Here is a 24,327-nt window from a genome sequence, read left to right on the forward strand (position 1 = left end):
GAATGGGAAAGAAAGGTGATTTAAGCAATTTTGAGCGTGGCATGGTTGTTGGTGCCAGATGGGCCGGTCTGAGTATTTCACAATCTGCTCAGTTACTGGGATTTTCACGCACAACCATTTCTAGGGTTTACAAAGAATGGTGTGAAAAGGGAAAAACATCCAGTATGCGGCAGTCCTGTGGGTGAAAATGCCTTGTTGATGCTAGAGGTCAGAGGAGAATGGGCCGACTCATTCAAGCTGATAGAAGAGCAACTTTGACTGAAATAACCACTCGTTACAACCGAGGTATGCAGCAAAGCATTTGTGAAGCCACAACACGCACAACCTTGAGGCGGATGGGCTACAACAGCAGAAGACCCCACCGGGTACCACTCATCTCCACTACAAATAGGAAAAAGAGGCTACAATTTGCAAGAGCTCACCAAAATTGGACAGTTGAAGACTGGAAAAATGTTGCCTGGTCTGATGAGTCTCGATTTCTGTTGAGACATTCAGATGGTAGAGTCGGAATTTGGCGTAAACAGAATGAGAACATGGATCCATCCTGCCTTGTTACCACTGTGCAGGCTGGTGGTGGTGGTGTAATGGTGTGGGGGATGTTTTCTTCACACACATTAGGCCCTTTAGTGCCAATTGGGCATCATTTAAATGCCACGGCCTACCTGAGCATTGTTTCGGACCATATCCATCCCTTTATGGCCACCATGTACCCATCCTGATGGCTACTTCCAGCAGGATAATGCACCATGTCACAAAGCTTGAATCATTTCAAATTGGTTTCTTGAACATGACAATGAGTTCACTGTACTAAAATGGCCCCCACAGTCACCAGATCTCAACCCAATAGAGCATCTTTGGGATGTGGTGGAACGGGAGCTTCGTGCCCTGGATGTGCATCCCACAAATCTCCATCAACTGCAAGATGCTATCCTATCAATATGGGCCAACATTTCTAAAGAATGCTTTCAGCACCTTGTTGAATCAATGCCACGTAGAATTAAGGCAGTTCTGAAGGCGAAAGGGGGTCAAATAATAATCCCTTAGGTGAGTGTATACAACTGGGCTACTAGTGGACCCTGGCAACACTTTTACAAGACCAGATATTGACACATGGCAGCAATCTCTGATGCAATGCAATAGGGCCATCTGTTTCAGTTTGTGTTGTGTAAAGTGTTTATCAAACACATTTCAGTTTGATCAAACTGCCACAAATCAACTGACACATGGTGAACCTAGGGCCTCTGGGAGCCAGATAATTCAGGTTCCAGCCTTTTACTGCTATATAAGTCAGTATATAAAGGTATGATCAGCAAAAGAATGTGACGATCTGTAAAGGTAGCTCAAATATTTAAGTGCCATTATGTTGACAGGCCTGCTGAATGAAGATTACAGAGAAATGTGGCTGAGCAGCAGCAGTATCGCACGGCCCCTTTAATAGCTCTCCTCCCCGTCTCTCCCACCGTCTTGCTCTCTTCCCCATTTCGCTGCTTTGTTTTCATTGACGCTCTTTTGATCATGGCTGCTCATTCCACCGAAGAACCGTTCCCCTTCCACGGGCTGCTCCCCAAAAAAGAAACCGGCGCCGCGTCTTATCTCACCAGGTTCCCCGAGTACGATGGCCGAGGAGTACTCATCGCTATCCTCGACACCGGCGTGGATCCCGGGGCCCCCGGCATGCAGGTAAATCTGACCGGCTGCCTCACGGTAGCTACGAGCTAGTTGGTGTGAGCTAGCAAAGCTAAAGGCCCGACCCATTCACATCATTTGTATAGTCACCCAACGGCAACAGCTAGCTAGCTAGCTTCGGTATATATACACAACTATGACAAAGCTTTTCTGACAACCAAGTCAACACAAATAAGTCAATAGCAAGTGTTTTCTCCTGCTGTGAAATTGTGTTTCAGTGCTACACTAACGTATAATTAATCAATTTAACGTTAGCTAGTTGGCATACCTGCTAAAATGTTACCTTGGCAGCTAATGTTAACAGCTGAATTTGTCCGCTTCAGGTTTCCTTCAATGACCCCAGTAATTACAGTTTGCCTTATGAATCTATTAAATTTGTTGCCGGTTAGTGACTCGTAACAACATGTTAACAGCCAAGTCACACTGAAATACAGTATAGTCAACTTACCTAGCTAACACTACAATATACTATAGTGAAATAAGAGCCTACCAATTTCCATTACAGTCATGTATGTGTGACTAGATTAGCTGGCCCATCGGCACACCACATTAAGTTTAACCATTGTTTTTCAAACGTATGGTTTCCTCTTCAGTCAGGACTGAGTCGGGCCCCTTCAGTGTGTGTAAACAAATGTGTAAAAGGGGCATAGCTGTTGCAAGGCATTGGCATTGGTTTGTAGATTATCCAGATGTAAGTTTACATTCGAAATGACAGGTGATGTTCTTTTCAGTTTATGATGTCCACAGTCCTCCCTGGTCAGTATAACTTACTGAATAAGTATATTGCATCCTTTTCAGTCAGTCTGACTTTGTCAATTAATTACTCATTACTGCTTCATTAGGTCACAACTGAGGGGAAGCCAAAGATCATCGACATCATCGATACAACAGGCAGCGGTGACGTGAATATGACCACTGTGTCAGAACCTAAAGATGGGACAATCGCTGGCCTCTCTGGTAGAACACTTAAGGTCAGTAGACACTTTTTGATATTAAGACTAATACCTAAAACATATGAGTTAAAAGTTGAAATGTTCCATTACAGGGATTGTCCTACATCGGAAATCATCTTGTGTTCATGTGTAATGATTTATTTCATTGATTCTGTATCGCCCATTTTTAATCTAACTGTGGCTTGGCTTGATCACAAGACCTGCACTTCAAGTGTCTTCATATTTATCACACACTGTCATTTTTGTCTTCCAGATTCCTCCTGCCTGGGTCAATCCATCAGGGAAGTATCACATTGGAGTTAAAAATGGCTATGAGTTCTTCCCTAAGGCTCTTAAAGAAAGAATACAGGTAGGAAGATGTTATATTATTACTGTACTAGGTCTGTCATGGGTTTGATTTTGCACAGAGCTCAGTGCTCTGGTGACATGTGCACAATGACTGATAACCCAATCACAAGCTTCAGGCTCGTGCAAACTACAAAACTTGCCGTCTTGTGACAGGAGTCTTGTAGTCATTGTGGCGTTCACACTATGTGACGGATCGGTGACAGGGGGTCACACACTACACGAGCTGACAGCGGCTGTGTCACCCGACGCTGGTCTCCAAACCACGTTTTGTCAAGAAAACACACGTGAAATGTGAAACAGGAAATGACACGAACCTACACACAAAATAGCTGTTGTTTGTTATTATAAAGATGGCAATTATAAAGACAAAGAATATGAGTGAAAGAATGGATTAGCACACGCAGGTAGCAGGGATTGTCTGAGCTACAGAGAGAACTGGAGTTCAGTAAAAAGTGTTTTGTGGTGGAAAAAGTAGCTGCCTGCTCTCATTGGCTGGATGTGGATGTCGAGTCGGCCGACTTCTCCAGATATTTGGCATGCTAGGTATGTGGCAGACGTCTGCGATGTGTCGGGAAGCTGTTGTGATGCGTCATTGAGTAGTTCACACATAACGACTGGCGACCGCCGAGCAACTGCTGATTTACTCCCGATCACAGCCTGACGGTCGCTGAGCTCGCCAAGTGGCAAATCGGGCTAAAAATCGTGTGGTGTGAACTAGGCTTTAGATGTGGTTAGTTGCTTAGCATAGATGCTAACATGTGGTTGTCCTGTCCATGCTCATTTTTAAGGTATTTTTGTTGCTATGGAAACTTTTTGTCTGCTAGAAAGAGCGAAAGGAGAAGATGTGGGACCCACCACACAGAGCAGCACTTGCTGAGGTCTCTCGCAAGACGGAAGAGTTTGACCTCTCCCACCCAACGCCCTCACAGGTCAGACCTACAACCTTGTGTTCTTTGTGTACTCTTAAGTGTTTGTGTGCAGTTAATAGTCACAGTAATGTGGAGTTTCCTCATCTGATTTCTCTCTACTACTGTCTATCTTGCATGTATCCTTCACCTTGCTTCCTCTCTAGATGGAGAAGTTGGAGAAAGAAGAGCTGCAGAGTCAGTCAGAGCTGCTGGCATCACTAGAAAAGAAGTACAGTGATCCCGGTCCCGTTTATGACTGTCTGCTTTGGAACGACGGCATTACATGGAGGTAAGCCATATCAACTTTTTTCCTTTTGTTATACAAGAAGTTCTTTACCTTTCCTCTTAACTATCTACTACTGTTTACTAATAGTACATTGTTCCTTCACATTGTCTGTTACTGTTCTCTTTAGGGCTGTAGTCGACACTTCAGAGTGTGGAGAGCTGTCCCAGTGCACTGTGCTGAGCTCATACAGAGAGACGCAAGAGTATGCCACGTTAGGAAGTGCTGAGATGCTAAACTACTCTGTTAATATTTATGATGAGGGAAACACACTCTGCATCGTCACCAGTGGAGGTGAGGTATCTCAAAGCACATAAACTATCTCCTCTGAAAAGACGAAAAAAGGTGTTCAGTCTAGCAGTGAGTTATGGCAGATTCACCAGTTAGGACTGCATAATGTTTAGAAGCCCACAGCGTATTCTGCATTTTAACATGCTTGTGCTTTTAAAGGGGCTCATGGGACACATGTAGCAAGCATCGCAGCAGGTTACTTCCCAGAGGAACCTGAGCGCAACGGCGTGGCCCCTGGTGCCCAAATCTTGGCTCTGAAGATTGGAGACACCCGCCTCAGCACCATGGAAACAGGCACAGGACTCATCCGCGCGGTATATTGCCCAGACTCTGTCAAATATAGATTAGCGGTTAACATACGTTTTTGTTAATTCACCCGTCAATTTTTTTATCTCTCTTGTCACTCAAAGATGATTGAAGTCATCAACTACAAGTGTGACCTTGTTAACTATAGCTATGGGGAAGCAACCCACTGGCCCAATTCAGGGTAAGTATTGCAACAGTGATTGTGTGGGTTTATTTTGTGTTGCACACTATCACTAATCTTTTTTCATGATCTGTCTTTCAGGAGGATTTGTGAGGTGATCACAGAGGCTGTCCAAAAGCACAATGTGATGTTTGTTTCAAGTGCAGGAAACAACGGCCCATGCCTCTCCACGGTCGGCTGCCCGGGGGGAACCACCAGCAGTGTCATAGGTACAAACACTGATGGCATGATCAAGTGCTTACACCTTCAGATTCAGCATCTATAAACAAAATCTTTTTCTTTGTAAAACTGATGTATGTTGGATCACATTAGATCAGACAAATGCTAAAATTAATAGTATAAGCTTATTGTGTAAGTCAAGATGACTGTATATTATTATTCACAACAGGAAACATAGAAACACTGTAGCTTTAGGAGTCTTAGCAATTGTGATGATAAAGTAATCCGCATCCTGCTCCCTTCTCTCCTTAGGAGTTGGAGCATATGTGACTCCAGACATGATGGTGGCAGAGTATTCCCTGAGGGAGAAGCTGCCTCCCAACCAATACACCTGGTCGTCCAGGGGCCCCAGCACAGACGGGGCCCTGGGGGTTAGCATCAGTGCCCCTGGTGGGGCCATTGCGTCTGTACCCAACTGGACTCTTCGTGGTACCCAGCTGATGAATGGCACATCCATGTCATCCCCTAATGCCTGCGGAGGCATTGCTCTAATCCTCTCAGGTGCGTCCAGGCTCATGGATTGAGACTAGACGTGTGGATATTTTGCATGTATGTAACTTTGCACAAATGCAAATCTGATGCTGGTGTGTGATTTTTGTGTGATAAAAGGACTGAAGCAGTATGGGATCTGTCCCTCTGTTGCTGCGGTGAGGAGAGCGCTGGAAAACACAGCTCTGAAGGTTGATGACATCGAGGTGTTTGCACAGGGCCATGGAATAATCCAGGTAACCTGACTACAGCTGCTATAGTGGACATGCTTCCTTTTCTGTTTCTTGGTCTTAGCATGTTCCTTTTAAGTTTTATTAAGTATTTTGTTATTTCTTTACATTTGTTTGTGTGCCTTTCTTCCTCTCAGGTGGACAAGGCATTAGACTACCTCATTCAACACGCCTCTTTACCCACAAGCCACCTAGGCTTCTCAGTAAGTGTGGGAACACAGAAAGGCATCTACCTCAGAGACCCAGCCCAAATTCTTGCACCCTCAGATCACGGAGTAGGAATTGAACCCATCTTCCCAGAGAACACAGGTACTGTTTATACTTAGTAGACAGCCATTTATTAAATTTTTTTATTATTTTTACAATGACAAGTGTTTTGCATTGTTTTACACCATCTGTCTTCTTCTGACATCCATCACAGAAAACTCTGAGCGAATCTCCTTACAGCTACACTTGGCGCTCACATGTGCCGCACCGTGGGTTCAGTGCCCCTCCCATCTAGAGCTGATGAACCAGTGTCGTCATGTCAATGTCCGCATCGATCCTATGGGACTGAGAGAGGGAGTGCACTACACCGAGGTAGGGACAGGAAAGAGCGTAGGAGGAAAAGATGGACATATTTCTGAGTCTAATTAATGTCTGAGTCTTTTTTTATTTAATAATTTTTTTTAGGTGTGTGGGTATGATACAGCAGCACCTACTTGTGGCCCCCTATTCAGAGTTCCAATCACAGTTATTATCCCTGCAAAGTAAGTTTTTAAATCATATACTCTGCCAGCAAGAGGTCTGTGTGTTCGTGTGTGTGTGTGTCTGACAGCTCTCTCTCTCTTTCACCTGTCAGAGTGACAGATAGTCGTAATCAGGAGGTGTGTTTCACAGACGTCCACTTCAGACCAGGCCAGATTAGACGCCACTTCATCACTGTTCCTCAGGGAGCTTCCTGGGCAGGTCAGTCTCTCCGTGTCACTGACCTTCAATCACTAATGGCACCATTACAATTTTTGTTCATGTTTTCAAAAGTCTTGATTTTGTTGTGTTTCAATTCATAAAATGATGATACATTTCAGTACAGCATGTGCTTGAGGATGAACCTTTCCATTTTAATTCATCTACAGTGAAAATAGAAAATAAAATTATATATCTGCATCTAGGGCTGCAGCTAATGATGATTTTAGTACTCGAAGCTTCTATAGATTATTTCAACGATTAATTGATGCGTCGTTTAAGAAGTACTTTTGCTTGGCGGTGGCGCCCCTGTAATGGGATCAGCTGTGCACGTTTATAGGTGATAGATATTTATTGGTCCTTTCGGAAATTCATAGTGTGTCATACAGCAGACAACAGACCGACAACTTCAACTGACCAACAATCAGACAGCTGCTTTACAAACACAAACATCACCCGAGTACTATACAAGTTATACTAAATGCTCTTGCACACTACATGACTTTCAGCATCGGCTGATGGCCGTGCTGCTCAGACTCCACAACTTGCCGTCTTGTGACGGGAGTATTGGCGTTCACACTACGTGACTGATCGGTGACGGGGTCACGCACTACACGAGCTGACAGCGGCTGTGTCACCCGACCCTGGTCTCAAAACCACGTTTTTTCAAGAAAACACACGTGAAATGTGAAGCGGGAAATGAGTGATCCTGAACATGAAACAGCTGTTGTTTTGTTATTATAAAGATGGCAATTATAAAGACAGACGAAATGGGTGAAAGGATGGATTAACACATGCAGGTAGCAGGGATTGTTTGAGCTACAGAGAGAGCTGTAGGTGAGTAAAAAGGTGTAGCTCCCCGACACCCAGTTAACTCATGACTGTGAGGTTACAACTCACGGGCCAAAAGGAGAACAACAAACGCATGTGTGTACATTTTCAGCTGAGGTCTGCGGCTTACTTTGGGTAGCCGTCAACTGAACGATCAATCATGATTTCAGTTAAATGCTAAAGTTGCTCTTACTGTTTCCTTGTCAGTGTGCTATATAGTTATATGGATTTAACGAAGCATCGATGCAAAGAATTGGCATTAATTTAATCGATGAATCGTTTCACCCCTAGCTGCATCCCTCAGTGTCGGTGTAGATTCTTGCTCCCATGGGGAAAAAATTTAAAACCATCAAATAGGCCACAAGGCAGCAGTAAGAGATGTCACTTGGAATTACTTTCATGTGTTTTTCCAAGTAGAGGTAGATGTGCATGATCAAAATGTGGCTTTTTAATCTTTAACTCATTTCTTCTTCTTGTCTCTCTACTGCAGAGATCACACTGACCTCTCATTCGGGAGATGTGTCGTCAAAGTTTGTTCTCCACGCTGTGCACCTGGTCAAACAGAAAGCGTACAGAGCTAATGAATTCTACAAGTTCTCTTCACTGTTGGAAAGAGGTTCACTAACTGAGGCTTTCCCCGTACTGGTATGTATATTTCATTTATTGTAATCATATATTATATTTGAGTGGGATTTTCTCTAAATATATATTGGAGTTGGCTTAAAGTTGTCAGTTGTATTTCTCTGTTAGATGACGTCCATTAGTGGCTGGAATGGAAGTCGCTTCATTTCGTTGATGCATACATATAAAAATTACATAATGGTGGACTCATTTCTGCCTGTTTTTTTTGTCTCCTCTCCAGTCAGGTCGGGTAGTAGAATTGTGCATTGCACGCTGGTGGGCGAGCCTGGGCGATGTCACAGTGGACTACAGCATCTCATTCCACGGGCTCAACACTTCCCCTTCACCCCTGCACATAGTAAGAAGAGTACAGACACACAGTTTTGCAACACTGACAAGTAAGCTACAACCCAGACGGTATCGGTTCTCTATAACTCATTTGTATCTGCACAGCATGCCTCAGAGGGCGTCACGAGTTTTGATGTGTCGTCGCCACTCAGGTACGAGGAGGTGTCACCCACTATTACCCTCAAGTCTTGGGTTCAGCCTCTCAGGTAACTGCGCACTTTCTCTCTCTCTCTCACACACACACACACACACACACACACACACACACACACACACACACACACACACACACACACACACACACACACACACACACACACACACACATTTTGTTGTTCCACATCAATGCAGTTGATTGTTTCTTCCCTGTTGTTGGTTTAGGCCCTTAAGTTCAAAGATAAAGGCCATGGGAATGAGGGACGTTCTGCCTAATAACAGACAAATCTACGAGATTGTCCTCAACTACAGCTTTCACCAGGTACTGCCAACACTGTCAGCTTTTATAGGACACGGAAATGATAATTTTATTTTTGTATGTGTGTATAATTTTATTTTGCTCTCTCCTCAGCCTAAGAGTGGAGAAGTTACCCCCAGCTGTCCCATGCTGTGTGAGCTGCTGTACGAGTCGGAGTTTGACAGTCAGCTCTGGATGCTGTTTGATCAGAACAAGAGGCTACTGGGCTCAGGCGACGCCTACCCACACCAGGTACAATGAGACACATGAAGGGCTTGCCCCTAAAAGCCTGGACATACTTGCTTTTAACTACACATTCGCGGACCCAAGATGGCTGCCACATGTATCCTGTGTTCCTCTGAAGCGTAGGTTGTACATGTCTCCAGACATGATCCGGCCCTGATCTGCCCCCTAGTGAATTCAAGTTTAATCCTCCAGGTACACGCAAACTACGTGGACAATACCGTTTGCGTCACCGGCGCCTGTCTACACCTACGCATTGTTAAAAAGCAAGGATGTTGGGGGCTTAAGATTACATGTTGTGGAAAAGAAGGAGCTGATGCTGGTGTGCATACCATGAGCTAACATATCTCCCCTCTGTCTGTTTTATTCCTCCAGTATTCTCTGAAGCTGGAAAAGGGGGACTACACTGTGCGTCTGCAGGTCCGCCATGAGCAGTCCAGCGAGCTGGAGCGCCTAAAGGACCTACCGTTTGTGGTTTCTCACCGTCTGTCCACCACACTCAGTCTAGATGTCTATGAAACACACCGGGCTGCCCTCATGGCCAAGAAGAAGGCAAACTCTGTCACGTTGTGCCCGGGCGCCACACAGCCCTTCTACATCGCATCCCTGCCTGACGACAAGTGAGTCAATTTGATGAGGGACTTTTCTCTTATAGAAGGATCTTATCATGCATTAAACAAAACTTAAGAATTAGCCTGCTGAACTGAATAGCAATAGGCCTCCTAGGAAACATTCACTCACTACAACTGCAGATCATTTCAGACTCTGACCCTCAAAGTCCACTGAGTCCTCCTGCGTCGCATTACATCTGCGCAGCGGCTGCCGGAGCTAATCGCATCCCAGACGCGCCTCTCTGCTTCACAGAATACGCAGCGGGTATATTTTTGATGGAAGCCGCATCAAGGTCAAAATTGAACCGTGCAGGAAGTCAGACACAGAACGGGATAGAGACTCCGGTCTGTTTTCAAATAAAACACCTGTGCAGACTCCCGATAGTTAATCAACAATAAACACAGTCAAATCAGACAAAAAAGAAACCATTTAACCACATAGCCTACTTAACCATAGTAGAAGCACAAAAAGCAAGCGCCAATTACCGAATCAACAAAATCTAAACATGTCAGTAAAATCAGGCAGGCAAAACGCTCTGATTTTGAAACGCTCCCTGTGGGTTATGTAGCCATGCAGATAACGGAACAATACAGACCCTAAAACGTAAAATTAACACTAAGCCAACCACTTGCTCCACTCCTGAAACGGGTCTGAGACACTTCCAGTGAAAGTTGACGCCGGGAAGAGGATGGAACAAAACACTGGCACAGTAGTAACGCAACACGGCCTCACTTGGTGGACTTTCTGGGTTACAGCCTACAGGAAAACCATTACATTTGCTTTGAGATGCAGCTTGTGTGCTGTGTAAACAGAAGATAATTGTATCATTGATCCAATATGGGGCAGTGGTTTCTTTCAATGTCAGAGAATCAAGCTTGTATTCTCAAATTGAAATATTTCTAAGGACCCCTTATCAAAGGTATTGAACACCAGAATACTCAAACACTGCTGGATAAGTGTGTGTTTGGTTAGCGAAACCCATCTATTAATAAATATATGAATATGTGTTTTTTGTGAACACATTTTGCTTAATGTTCCTGTGTTTGTTATCTCTATGGCTGTCTTTCTCCATTTTTTGTGTGCTTTTTCAGGATCCCAAAAGGGACAAGTCCAGGATGCTATCTTTCAGGCTCCCTTGTTGTCCCCAAGAGCGAGTTTGGCAAGAAAGCAGTGAGTAGTCTTATTTGTTGTTACCCTCTTCCAGAGCAATAGTCTATCCTGCTCCTCAGGATCTAAAGTCATGGTAGTTTTCAGTCTCCTGTTCTAATCTGGGACTTTAACATGTGTGAACGCGTAACAAACTGCACTGCAGAATATATCTGGTTACCGTGGCTTATTTGCCTATCATTATTCACTCATAAATATGTAACACCCAAAGCACTTATGGTCCTGAGGATCAGGAGTAAAGAGCACTGCTCCAGTGCTTGTTGCTTTGAACTGTTTTAAGGTCCTGTATAGTTATTCTCTCTTTACCTTCAGACCTGAGCTGAGGCTCGTCTGTTGCTCCTTAAATTGGTTTCTGTCCTTTTGGTTACTGCATGCCATTATATTACTTTTCCTCATTCATTTACCTTTGCCCACGCTTCTGCTGTCAGTCCAAATACACAATTTGTTGTTGCCTGTGCTATCACCTCTGTCAGACCAAGAGACACTGGATGTGGTTCTTTATTGGCTCTTAAATTGCAAAGTATAAAATAAAGAAATATTTTTAAGTTGCTAACAAGTGCTGCAGCTGTCGGTCAGTTATTAACTATTAGTTGTTTGGTCTATAAAATTGTCAGAAAATGGTGAAAAATGTAAATCGGTGTTTCTCAAAGCCCAAGATGATGTACTCAAATGTCTTGTTTTGTCCACAACCCAAAGATATGCAGCTTAACTCTCGTAGAGGAGTAAAGAAAGCAAAAAAAATTAACATTTAAGAAGCTGGAATTAGAGCATTTTCTTCAATAACTCAAACTGGTAAATCTATTTTAAAAATAGTTGCAGATTATTAAAAAGTTGACAACTAATTGTTTAATTTCTCTATTGCTGACATCATTAGTGGCTTCTGGACCTTCTCACTGTTGATCTTGAGAAGAAAATTTGTTAGTTAAAATTAGTTGGGAATGATAAAACAGCAAAAAGTTCAGGTTATGTACTATATGTTCACTAGTGTTGGGTATTAACTGACATTTTCCAATGTTAGTGCAGATAGTACCAGTTCTAAAACGATTCTTATTTTAAACCTTACTTTGACTAATCTGACTTTTTCAACGTAGCTAAAGTTCAGTCTTTTCCCAAACTAAACATTCTGAAGGGGGCAATATTTTGTTAATTCAGAAACTATCTGATGAAAGAATTAGTTAATGAGATTATGACTAGCTTCCCCCCCCCCCCCCCCCCCCCCCAGACATTGATTTGAGTGGAGGGAATAACAAAAATATTAATAAACATTCACTGTCATTTCCACAATACAGATGTTTTGTTGGAGCTTGACTTGAGCTTACTCTGTGTCTGCATGGGCTGCAAGTGTTTTCTTCACATTGCTAAAGGGTTGTTAGCAGCTTTCATGTCTCAGCAGCTCTAATGCAAAAGATCTTCCAGTCAAACTTCAGCACCCATTTACAGATCAGCATTTGTTTACCCAATGTTTTTGATATTGTTTCGCATTGCTGCAGACCTGTGTATTTTTTGTTTTTACCCTCACACACGCAATAAGTCAAATATTCATTGTGAACCCACTCGTAATACTTTACTGTAGTTTTCAGTACTGAGTGACAATTCAGTGCTCAACCCTTGTGGCAGAGCAGGTGTAGGAAAAACAACTCAATCAGATTTGTTAGACGTGAACACAAGATAGAAACCTTGTTAGCAACAAGATTTACACCACTGTACCATTTATTTTATGTGTGGCAGGTAGGTGGATTAGACTCCTAAGTCTTTGAGTGAGGATGAAAGATAAAATGAAGAGAGAATCCTTTTTGGTGTGTTTGTGTTGTCTCTTCCTTACTGTGTGTTATTCTGACCACCAGGGGCAGGCCTCTGCAAAACGACAAGGAAAGTTTAAAAAGGTACTGGATGAGCTAGAAACACTGTACAACAGAGCGTCCACTGCTCTCCTATCATCAGGAAATGGCTTATTCCTTACCTTAAGATGGGATTTGTTATTTCTTCATTAATTATGTCAAAGCATGTCAATATTGCTGTATTGAAATATGCAACCTTCTAGTCATAATAGGTATTTATTTTGATATAGAGTAGTTAACATTTTCTGGTGGTCAGTAAAATTATTAATATCGACATCAGTTGACATTGAACACTACTTGTATAACTGGGTATTAAAAAGCATTTTTCTGAACTGATTTAAAGAGGTAACCAGAAGGAGTTTGGAGTCAGGACATGACATTGGTAGGTTGAGGGTGAGAATTTGGGATGCTGATTCAGAATAGTAAAAGAGGTCATGGATATTGTTGAATGTATCGGTTATGTATCGGGATGAATAAACAAATTTTCTTGTGTGTTCGCTCAGGATATTGTTCCGGTCATCTACCACTTAATTCCTGCTCCAAACAAAACAAAGAACGGAGGGAAGGAGAAGGACAAGGAAGGAGACAAAGAGAAAGACATGAAGGACGAGTTTGCAGAAGCTTTGAGAGACTTAAAGATTCAGTGGATGACAAAGTGCGCACAGTTAATTATCTGGTTTGACACATTGCTTGCTTTGACGTATTCTTTAAATTCTCTGATAACCATCTGTCATGGTATCTCTTTGCTGTTCAGGTTGGACTCCAGCTCCATTTATGATGAACTGAGGGAAAACTACTCAGACTACCTTCCGCTGCACGTGCAAAGACTGCACCAGCTGGACTCTGAAAAGGTAATGGCACACACCAGCAAGAGAAAGGGGAAGTGGAGGATGCTCCGATAGGATTCCAATCTCAGGAGCATTAAATTTGTTTGTGAGCAGAGATCGCTGCAAAGTTTAGACTCAAACATCTGGAACAGTCATTTCTCCAATCTCCCGTTTGAGTTCAGGAGCGCGTAAAACGTCTCAGGGAGGTGATATCGGCAGCTGACATCGTCATCTCCCACATCGACCAGACGGCCTTGGCTGTTTACCTCACCATGAAGACAGACCCTCGGCCTGATGCCGCTTCTATCAAAACGTATGTAAATTACAGCAATAAGTCTTTGTGCATTTAACATTACAGAATATTTCTAGCTAACAATATTACAGTATCTACAATTACATTTTCCTTTTTTTAAATTATCCAGCATAGAACATGAGCTCATAGATAACAGTAGCAGGGTTTCCCACCCAGATCCTGACATCTCACCTCATGATCAAGTTAGTTAGCTATTGTACAGGCTGTCAAATCCTAACAGTGACACTGTAACTTTTGAAAGAAGAAATAATACACCTGAATTTATTTCAATACAGTAAGTAATTGTTGGGTCTCTGTAAATAATACGGTACGGTCTAGACCTGCTCTATATGAGAAGCGTGTTGTGAATTGGCGCCATATAAATAAAAATGAATTGAATTAAGGGGTTTTAGTTGTGCCTTTTAATTGGTCGTCTGGTACGACCAGTAGCTCATGGTGACTAATGTTAGCAAACTTATGATAGATGTTGCCTTGTAAGTGATAGTAGTAAGTTAGTTTGCTGATTGTGTAACTCCCCTCAACCTTTTCCCCAGTTAAACTACATTTTAGCAGTTACCTTGTGGCTACTGATCAAGGCTGGAAATTAACACCCGCCAAGCACCAAATCGCAGGTAGATTTTCCGTTGAACGTATTCGGTAAGATATCGCCATAATAATAGCTTTTTGATGGTAGCTAACAGCGGATCAGGGTTATTTTTTGTTTTGCGTCGCACTTAAATTGGTCCCCGCTGGACAATGGGATCTACAATCATGTAACACACGGATTATGGGCGTTCAGTGGTTGTTGTTGTTTATGTTCTTTTTAGGTTGCTTGTGTTTTAATTGATGTAGATTTGTAAGGGGGTGGGCGTTTAGGGGATTGGAGTCGTGAGCAGTCAAGTCGTGCTTGGAGTACCTGGAGTGTTTTTAGATAGCTAGCTAGCTAGCTAGCTAGCTAGCCTGCTGTTTCCCCCAAGCTTCTCCCGTATTTTACCATTCTCTCCCTGTATCCTCCCGTTAAAATATTTCCCCACAAATCTCCCGTTTATTTATACCCGCTGTTGGCTCCCCTCTGGTAATGCAGGTTTCGACCAAAGGAACTATACCCCGGAACTAGGAACCTTTGGAGGAACTCACTGCATTCCCAACAGAGGGACCAGGGTCTAAAAGTAGTTCTGGGGTCTTCATTTTACCCCCTAAAAAGACCCTGCTCGGGGGTAGTACTTTCTGAAAGTATTGGGTACTTTGGGGGGGTGGGGCTTGCCTTGCAGTGAATATCTAGTAGAGACAGACGTGAGTCCTGCAGCTGATCTGCTGCTCTTGTGGCTGGAAATGTTTTAATAACCTTCCAAGCTGTCGCAATTTTATTTTTGTGTTGTTTTATCTGTGCTAGAGTTATTTTAAGAACTTGATGTTTTTATCCAGTTTGTTATCCACACATGTCTTGCGGATGTCTGCCTGAGATCGTATGTCGGCATTAAATTTATAGCTGGGAAATAGCAGCCAGCGTTCAGCGGTGTGTTTACAGCGAACAGCTGATGGAGTTACGCCAAATACTGGGTCAGAAGTTGTTGTTGTTTTGGGTTTTCATCAGTCAGGAAGCTTCTACAAGGAGACGAAGTCCGTCTCCTCCTCTCCAAAACAAGCGGAACAGCTGATTACAGCAGGTAAACTCGTTAAACATCCCGTTCCTCTGACGCAGGCGGACACAGACATGATGCTGTTAGCTGATCTGCTGATCTCTTGTTGGCTGGAAATGTTGTAATAGCCTTCCAAATTGTTGCGATTTTATTTTTGTGCTGCTTTCTCTGTGCTGGATTTATTTTAAGAACTTTATGGCTTTATCCAGTTTGTCATTAAATGGGTAACGAACTTTATTGCGTGTCTCCTCATTATAGCTCCCACACAAAAAAGCTGCTATACTTTATCATGTCATTATATTCCAGTCAAATCTGATGTTCATTTATAAATGTTGCTCATGGATAGTGGTACAAATAATGATGCCTGTGCATCGCTGTGTACAGCCAGGCCTACAGCCTACGTCAGCTGGTTAATTTGCCTAATCTTCGCAGGTCTTTAGACCACGGTGGAAATGCACACAACAGTGGGCTGAAGGAACTTTTTAGTTCCTTGAAAATAGACCTGGGGACTTAAAAGTCCCTGGTACTTTTGGTCGAAAAGCGCCTATGTAGAACAGCTGACAGTGATGGGAAGTCAGCGGCACACCAAATAAAACAAGAAGAAGAACAGCAGCCCAACAGTTTCAGGACAGATGATGCATTGCTAGACAGAGTATTTCACATGCATTTGCCCCTAAAATATTACATGCGAACCAGAATAATGATTTATGATGCTCTAGTATAAACTACAACCTCCAGTTATTTTTGTGCATGAATAGTTATGATTTTTTTTCTTCTTAGCATTAATAAATTAGAAACCAATGCAGACTGTTTTTTTCTTGCACAAGGATTAATAAATGAAAACAGCCCACAAGTAATAAAAGGCCTATAGTAGTGATATACTTTATATGAAATTATAATGAATATAGTAGCGGGGGTTCCCTTATTTTCAAATCCCGATGTTAATACATAATGTTAATGTTGGTGACATTTACCAGGTTTAGTAACCAAACCAACAACATATAAACCACTGACAAAAAGGAGGCTGAAGCAGAAGATAAAACAATTATTAATTGATAAGGGGGGTTTAAGTTGAATGATAAGTATTTTGTAAGTTTATAAAACAATTTACTGTTATTTCTTAAGTACATTTAATAGCAAAATAAAATAATTTTGCTTCAAATTGCAATCTGGCATATTATTTTGGCTGGTAAAAAATATACAGATGGAATTTTTTTCATCTACCATTCCCATTGGCAGGTTAGCCAAAAAGTTAATTTCCACCCCTGCCACTGGTCATCAAAAGATACATAGTCTCACTAAATATGTGGCATTCGCTGTGGAAAAACGTTCATCTACTCTCTTTCCTTAAAGCAGCACTTTTTTATTTTGTAAGTGTATTGATTTAAAAAGGAAAAAAAAGTGTCAGCCAATGTGGTGAGGCAGCCCACCTCTGCTAGAAAACACTTTGAGAAACCCTGACCTGTTTCAACATGTTTCAGTGACATGGAGAAGCAGAAGTCGTCTCTGCTGGACGCTCTGTGTAGGAAGGGCTGCGCTCTGGCTGACCAGCTCCTGCTGCCCCCTGCATCGCAGGATGGCGCCGTTGCTGTCACCACGGGACAAACGGCAGCAGAGGAGAATGTGGAACAGATGGCCAGCAGTTCTGATGACATCCTGCACAACGTAGCTAAAGCTCTGATGGATACGTTTTGGGAGGTGCAGAAGTGGGCAGAGCTAACTGATTCCAAGGTGAGTCAAATGTTTTTAGAAAATGAAGGAAAGGCCAAAGTAGTTCCACTGTAATGGAGGACAGTGAAGTTAGCATTTACTTTTTCTAAGTAGGGCTGGAACTAATGACTATTTTGATAGTCAATTAATCTTTTGATTAATGAAACGAATAATCGACTATTTGGATTGTAAATCGCAAAATGACACAATGCCTCTCATTTAGCTAGTTGCCTTTTAAATTAAACCTGAGGTTGTTTTAGGCATGCTAATTAACAGTGAAGACAATGAAATAAATATTGCTTTCAAAAATGCATCTTTTAATGAACGTTTCTGCTGCAGCAACAGAAAGTTCCACTGAGATCACGTCCTGATAAGCAGCTGATCTGCTGTTTAGTGACAGAGCAGCTTTCACGCCAGTACTGCAACAGCGCGGGACAAACTGACAATATATACAAAGAAAGGAATAACGTCATGCATTACATTTGCCAAATTTACAAGAGGGGATCAATAATAACGATTTTGTAGTAGACAGCGTTTGACAACATTTATATAGTTTCCCCTAACTCAACAACTCACAAAACTCCGTGATGTTTTTAAGGGACTTTGGGGCGAATTACCCGCCGCCTCACGCACAGACAGGAGAACTGTTTTCTCTTCTTTAGAAAGAATGAAATTGTCCGGTGTTGTCTAATCTTGCGCACTCGGCAGCAACATGTTCTCCGGCTGGGAACGTTGCCATGATCGATGCGTTAATTATGATTGTAAAGTCAAGGCACATCTGAAATGTGAACGCGGCCGTTGTGTATCATAATTATGTGCTACTCACAGCACCATTACTGTAACGATCACTCAAATTGACCAACTGTATAGAAAACGTTTCAGCTCATAACGTAAAGTAACACGGCTTTAACGTGAAGCTAGCTCGCGAGTCGTCATCATCCACAGAGACGCAACGTTACGCACCTCCTCTTCAGATGCTCCAGTGTTTCCAGGATAGCTCAGCTTTGCTGCAGTTCACGACCTTTCTGGCTGTGTGAAGAGTGAAATGCTGCCACACTCTGGAGGTTTTAGGTTGAAGGTGAAACTGTAGCTCTGATGTTGTGAACAGAAACGTTACTAAAACATCACTTTACTCTGTTAAGCTGATAGTGTTGCTACGGCCCGACGACGTCATGAACGAAACCCAACGAGTTTTGTCGATTAGTTGTTGCACCCCTATTTCTAAGTATTGTGTGTTAATAACCATATATGATGTTGTTCCCATCCCCTTTCCCGTGCTTTTTTTTTTCTCCCCTCAATTCCACAATTTTATAACATTGTATCATCAGTCATGAGGACCAAACTTGAAGGTCGTACCTAAAACACTGTGATTTCCTCTGGTTTCTCTCCTGAGAATGTGAATTTGTTGGATGTTCTGTATGTAGCCATAAAGTTAGCCACTCTATATGAATTCTATAATTGTTAAGCTAATAGTTTGTTTGTCTTCTGTCTTTTTCACTGTTCAGGTGTTGATGTTTTCATACAAACACGCCCTTGTGAACAAGATGTACGGACGAGCCTTAAAATATGCTTCAAAGATGGTGGAAGAGAAGCCCAGCAAAGAGAACATGAGGAACTGCATCCAGGTATGAGAGCAGTGACGGCAGATATCTGTTCAACATAATAACATATTGGCTAGATATATTTGACTGCTAACTCTTGAAAAAGTAGAGTAGAATAATATGTGAATGAAGAATGTGGTCTGAATCCCAGCTGTGTTCCCATGTGCTTCCTTTTTGTTTTGTTTTCCAGCTTATGCGACACCTCCTGTGGACACACTGCGCCACCTTCAGTGAGAACTGGCTTCCTGTCATGTACCCTGTGGACTACACACCATTCTAGGCGCACACACACACACACACACACACACACACACACACACACACACACACACACACACACACACACACACACACGTGCGCATGCATGAGCAGCATGGCCATACATGGTCCATTACATGGTAACTTCAATATCATGTCCCTCAGGGTCACATGGTCTATGCATCCGGTTTTTCAAAATGTAGATGTAGTTGAACACCAAAATAAAGGATAACGCTGAGTGTAAATAGTTTGATGCACTCGACACATTATAGGGTGAGGGATCAAGTTCATCCTGTCTTTTAATGTCTTGTTAAACATCACCATTGAATCCTCGAAACTCTCGCCAAGGTTTGTTGAAACTGTAGCTCAGTGCTTTCTTTGTTGGGTGTTGTCCTTTTTATTTTGGTGTCATCTACACAGTTGGAGGCGTACACATCCACCCATCTTCATCTGCCCGGACTCTATATCTTATAAATAATCTATTTCTCCTGTGTTCTCCTGTGTAAACACTGTAAAAGGGCCAGTGTGGACTCCAGGGACGCATTCCCAAGTCTATTTTTTTTTTTTTTTTTTTTAAAGTAACTGTGACCCCTTCTACTCACTTTCAAAACATCAGAAAAACTCATAGCTGGCCATTGTGAGGATAGGAAGGACTTGCTTGGACAGAACTGTGTCTTTTTCACTTTTATTTCTTTGTTTTCTGACTGTTCCTATCAGGCCATGTTGATAAAGTTAATATTTAGTCATGTCTGTCTTTTTAGGCTCTGACTCGTGTGCACAATCTCAAAACACACAACAGTATTTAGGTGCCTTTCTACATGTACCTTACCTTTTTTCTGATGGGATGAAAAACAGTGCACGGGTTCTGACCACAGGAAGCTGCAGAATCAGTAACGTTGGTCAACACTCAGCCGCATGCGGTCATTTCACCCATCAGTCTTTGGTGTCAAATGTGGTTTTTGAAGCTCATTTCAGCAGTATGACGTGTCCGTGCACTGTATGCAGGCCGTCAGTGACTTGTCAGGAAATAGGATGCCACAAACAGACTTTCACAGCTTCTACTTACCCCCAAGAGGTGTTGGCCCCCAACTTCATACTGCTGTTACCTGAGCAGCACATTTGACCACCATCAAACAGACCTCACTGACATAACAGATGCAGTTTTGGGCAGCGGTAGGATGTTCAGATCAGAATTCATTGTAAAATGTTCACTCAGTGTTGGACGTTTCTCTGCAGCATTCAGAATGTTGCATTTGTACACAGTGTCATAAAATAATGTACATACACATAACGTAAAAATATTAAGAAGCAATAGGTATATAATACAAATATTATTCTAATTGATGTATTTTGCATATATGCATGTATTCTAGGATGTAAGGAAAAATACATAGTTTTATTCAGGAGCAGATTTTAGTTTGTCTCAATTTGGAAGATTTTTAACCCATGAAAGATTCTGATGGTATCCAGTGTTACTTTCATGAGTGTGTGTTTGTGAATGACTTTAAGTGTACTTCTGAGCACATTTTGTGTGTATGATCATTTTCACCCAACTGAAATGATAGCATTTAGAGGGGGTTAAGCATGAGTATTGTTGTTTTTTCAGATACCTTATTTACTTTAAAGGACCATGCCAGTGGTTTTATACTTTTGTCTGATTTACTACAATCACACATACTTAACATCACTGCTAAACATTTTGCATATTATGTTATTTTAGGGCACGTGGCCGATGGTTTTCTTCAAAATATAATGTCAGCAGATTTTTTACTCTTTCTTGAGTTGTATAAATCCATAGTGAATACCAAGTTGGCATTAAAGGCCTTGAAAACCATATTTCTGCAGTTTTCATTATTTCCCGTGAGAGATTTCTGCTTTTGTCTGAGCTCTCAGTGGTTTGAGGTGTTTTGGGCATATTTCTGAGCACCAATGAGGATTTATCAATATTTCACTGAAAACGTGGCAACTGTTTCGGGTGTTTATGCTTATGTTGCCACTGTCAATCAAATCTGATCAAACTACACCCACACAGTCCTGATGAAGCAGATTAGCTGAGTTTTTGAATGTTAAACTCTTAATAAATAATAGCTAACAATGTTTGTCCCACCAAACTAACTGATCGCTGCTTGTTTAGTGATGAACATAAAATGTCATACATCAGATTTTCAGGGGATTTCTTTAATCAGAGTTGCAAAATCGCTGCTTGGCACTGCAGATTGATTTGAGAAGTCTTCAGTGCTTTACACTCCAAAGATAATGCAGCTATGGCAACAATGAATGCAGACTTGATGTTCACTGTGATGAAATACAACTTGAAAGAGTACTTCACTGATGTAGTTTTTAATGTTTTTAAGTATCACAATTGATGCAGCAGAAGCAGAGATGATCTTTTTTTTTATTCCACACATTCTTCTTTGCAACTGCTGTTCAGAGTTTCAGGTGTGTTATGCTAGTAGAGGCTAATGTCGCCTGCTGTTAGCCTCAACCAGAGATGAGGAGCAGGCTACAGAGGTCTCACTTCTTTGTAACTCCACACCCCCAGATTCTTGTGTTTTTGAACTTGTATTCTTCATCCCCATTGACTCAAATGACATCATTTGAGGACATTTATCAGATGTTATGCAGCTCCCTCTGGAGCTACATGCCGCTATATAGAACTTTTACAAATTCAGTAATTCTCCCCAAGACCTGTAAACAGATTGTGTAATATAAGTGGAGTTTTCTTAAGTTTGAAGAGTATTTGTATTTCATGTCATATGGAAATTAATGGGAAACAATGACTGTACAGAATGGTTGTTTTGGGGAAAATGCATTTGAAAAAGTAAAACTTTGCCACAATCAAGATTGCAGCTAAAACTTGTAAAAACACTGGTATGGTTCTTTTTTTTTTTTTTCTTTTTTTTCTTACCTCAGTGAATCATGTAATAAATAAGGATGCATAGCTGTTTGTGTTTGCAGTGCTAGTACAGGAGAGAACCATGTTAAAGATACAAACTATATCCACTTTATCTTTTGTGTGTCTCATCAAAAGAATGATTCCCAATGTTAAGCTGGTTTAACTGTCAAAAGAATATGAAGGTTTAAAAGTTTTACCAGAAGGGTACAAAAATGATAAAATTGGACATAACAATATACAATAGAAGGATTCATCCTCAAATTATCAAAACCAGTTTATATGATGGCTCTAAATGTCTGGTTTCATCTTGCCCTGATGCTGTTTTAAGTCCTCAAGTGGAAGGTGCATGCAAGCAGCTTTCATCCTCATCAGAGTAAATCTTTTCTGGGATGTCCGTACATGCATAGCGAATCAATCAGTAGTCACAACTCATGTTTACCCAGGGCTAAGAACACCTCGCATTTCTGTTTTTAGCTGTGACTTGTATGCACTTTCTGCAGCAGCCTCAGCACAGGCCTCTGTCAGTTGGGTTTCGTTTCTGAAACAATTTGTGCTCATCTTTACTTTTTGCATCTTATTTTCTTTCTTTTCTTTGCTTTCTTCTCTTTCCTGTGTTTGGGGTTTGGTTCAGACAGATGTCACGTTCAGGGCTCAGGTGTCAGTACGCGTTGCCAATGACAGTCTCTCCGAAAATGGCCTTAACTTTCACCACAGGACTTGTACCGTCCATTTCTGGCACCAAACAGACTTCTCATATCTGTTGCTCACACTCCGCTGGTGTCAGGAAACACTTCAGAAATGCTCCTTCTGGATGTTGAGTGTTTATTTATAGTCATAAAATCTAGTAAATGCCAATATTTTACAGAATGTTATGAGATAAGGTGGTATGCTATGTATTTTATACCCATTCTTCCTCGACAACGTGGAAAAGACCCGAGTTACCCGAGTCACGCTATTTTGTGGTCACATGGAATTAAGTCACAAACAAGGAAAACGACACTGAATAAAAATAATTTGGAAGAATAAAGTGTTCCCTGGTCGTAACTTTTACATATAGAACAAATGAGATTTTCAGTAGTGGTCTCCTCCGGGAGTTTCAAACTGTCTGATAATGCATCAAAATTAGAGAAGCTGTTTTGTTAATATGAATTATACAATTTTACTATTTGCATTACCCTCTACGTTTGAAGTTACTGTTGAAGAGTTTGTCCAGAAATAACAAAGTAGCCCACAAGAAGATGTAATGAGATAAAGGTGTTTTTTTTTTTGTTTTTTTTTTTTTTGTATTCATAGAAATGTAAAAAGAAACGTACAGTTCACATGCCAAAATAACTGATCCAGACACACCGAAAAAGGGCCTCAACTAACGATTATTTTCTTTATCAGTCCATCTCCAGATTTTCTCAATTCATTAAATTTTAATTAAGTTTTTCCTTTAAAATGTCAAAGTGAAGTGTCCCACAGCCCAGCATAACATATTGAAATTGCTTGTTTTGTCCCAAAACATTCCAAACTCTAAAGATATTTGGGTTGCTATCATATATGACAAAGAAAAGCATTAAAACCTCACCTTTGCTGGAAGCTGGAACCACCAAATGTTTTGGCATTCTTTTGCATTCTTTTTAAATTACTAAAATTGCACTGTCAGTCAATTAATCGACTAATTGTTTCACGTCCAGACTGAGATAATTGATGTGATTCTAATGAACTAATCTTGAACCTTTGTGTAGCACAGGTTTGACCTTTTCAGGCTAACTATTGAGGGCAACTGGTTTTGGAGCAAGACTTAAATACAGGATTTTAAAATACAACAAAATGCCTGTGTAGGGTGTAAGTGAAAGTATGCTACATATTGGCATATTATGTTTGAAATCTTTACATACATGAACTGTTGTGAACCACATCCTCTTCTCATGGACAGATCTGCCCCTAGGTGCTCACTGTTAAAAGGCCCTCCTTTCTACGTAGCAGCAACTGAACCCACTAGACCACCAATGGACATAAATGTGACTGTTTGGCATCAAAAATGATATTTTCCAGGTTAATCATAACATTTTGTTATGTAGAAAACTTAAATATTGTACCTGAAATGAAAGTATTTTGTTCTTGCTGGATATGAAGAGAGGCTGTGTAAACCTGCACCCCAACTT

The 24,327-nt window shown here is 41.5% G+C and overlaps 2 protein-coding genes across 5 annotated transcripts in view; one reads left to right on the forward strand and one right to left on the reverse strand.

The window, feature by feature from the left end:
* rasa3 (RAS p21 protein activator 3) overlaps positions 1–2,300 on the reverse strand; it is a 50,752-nt gene extending 48,452 nt beyond the window's left edge. The window contains exon 1 of one of the 3 annotated variants that reach the window (XM_046032060.1): positions 2,177–2,300. In XM_046032060.1, the coding sequence (XP_045888016.1) occupies positions 2,177–2,195 (19 nt within the window). In that variant the 5' untranslated portion in view covers positions 2,196–2,300. Of the gene's footprint in view, positions 1–1,954; positions 2,128–2,176 lie in introns of those variants that run through there. The other 2 variants (XM_046032062.1, XM_046032061.1) reach the window with 2 other exon arrangements.
* On the forward strand, positions 1,324–23,204 carry tpp2 (tripeptidyl peptidase 2). Of its 2 annotated transcripts, XM_046032056.1 has the most exons (29): positions 1,324–1,680; positions 2,529–2,657; positions 2,893–2,988; positions 3,812–3,916; positions 4,060–4,184; positions 4,309–4,472; positions 4,629–4,783; positions 4,880–4,956; positions 5,038–5,165; positions 5,428–5,676; positions 5,785–5,900; positions 6,032–6,203; positions 6,316–6,473; positions 6,567–6,643; positions 6,736–6,842; positions 8,161–8,315; positions 8,533–8,649; positions 8,745–8,845; positions 9,021–9,117; positions 9,208–9,345; positions 9,712–9,956; positions 11,040–11,118; positions 12,960–12,998; positions 13,457–13,608; positions 13,708–13,804; positions 13,963–14,093; positions 17,194–17,443; positions 18,928–19,047; positions 19,214–23,204. In XM_046032056.1, exons 1-29 carry the CDS (start codon positions 1,516–1,518, stop codon positions 19,301–19,303), a joined length of 3,834 nt encoding a protein of 1,277 aa, XP_045888012.1. In that variant the 5' UTR covers positions 1,324–1,515; the 3' UTR covers positions 19,304–23,204. The 2 variants fall into 2 exon arrangements, with proteins under 2 accessions (XP_045888012.1, XP_045888014.1); XM_046032058.1 differs by lacking the exon at positions 12,960–12,998.
* Positions 23,205–24,327: the final 1,123 nt, after the last annotated feature.

The sequence above is a fragment of the Micropterus dolomieu genome, linkage group LG20, assembly GCF_021292245.1.
Source record: "Micropterus dolomieu isolate WLL.071019.BEF.003 ecotype Adirondacks linkage group LG20, ASM2129224v1, whole genome shotgun sequence".
Classification (NCBI taxonomy): Eukaryota; Metazoa; Chordata; class Actinopteri; order Centrarchiformes; family Centrarchidae; genus Micropterus; species Micropterus dolomieu.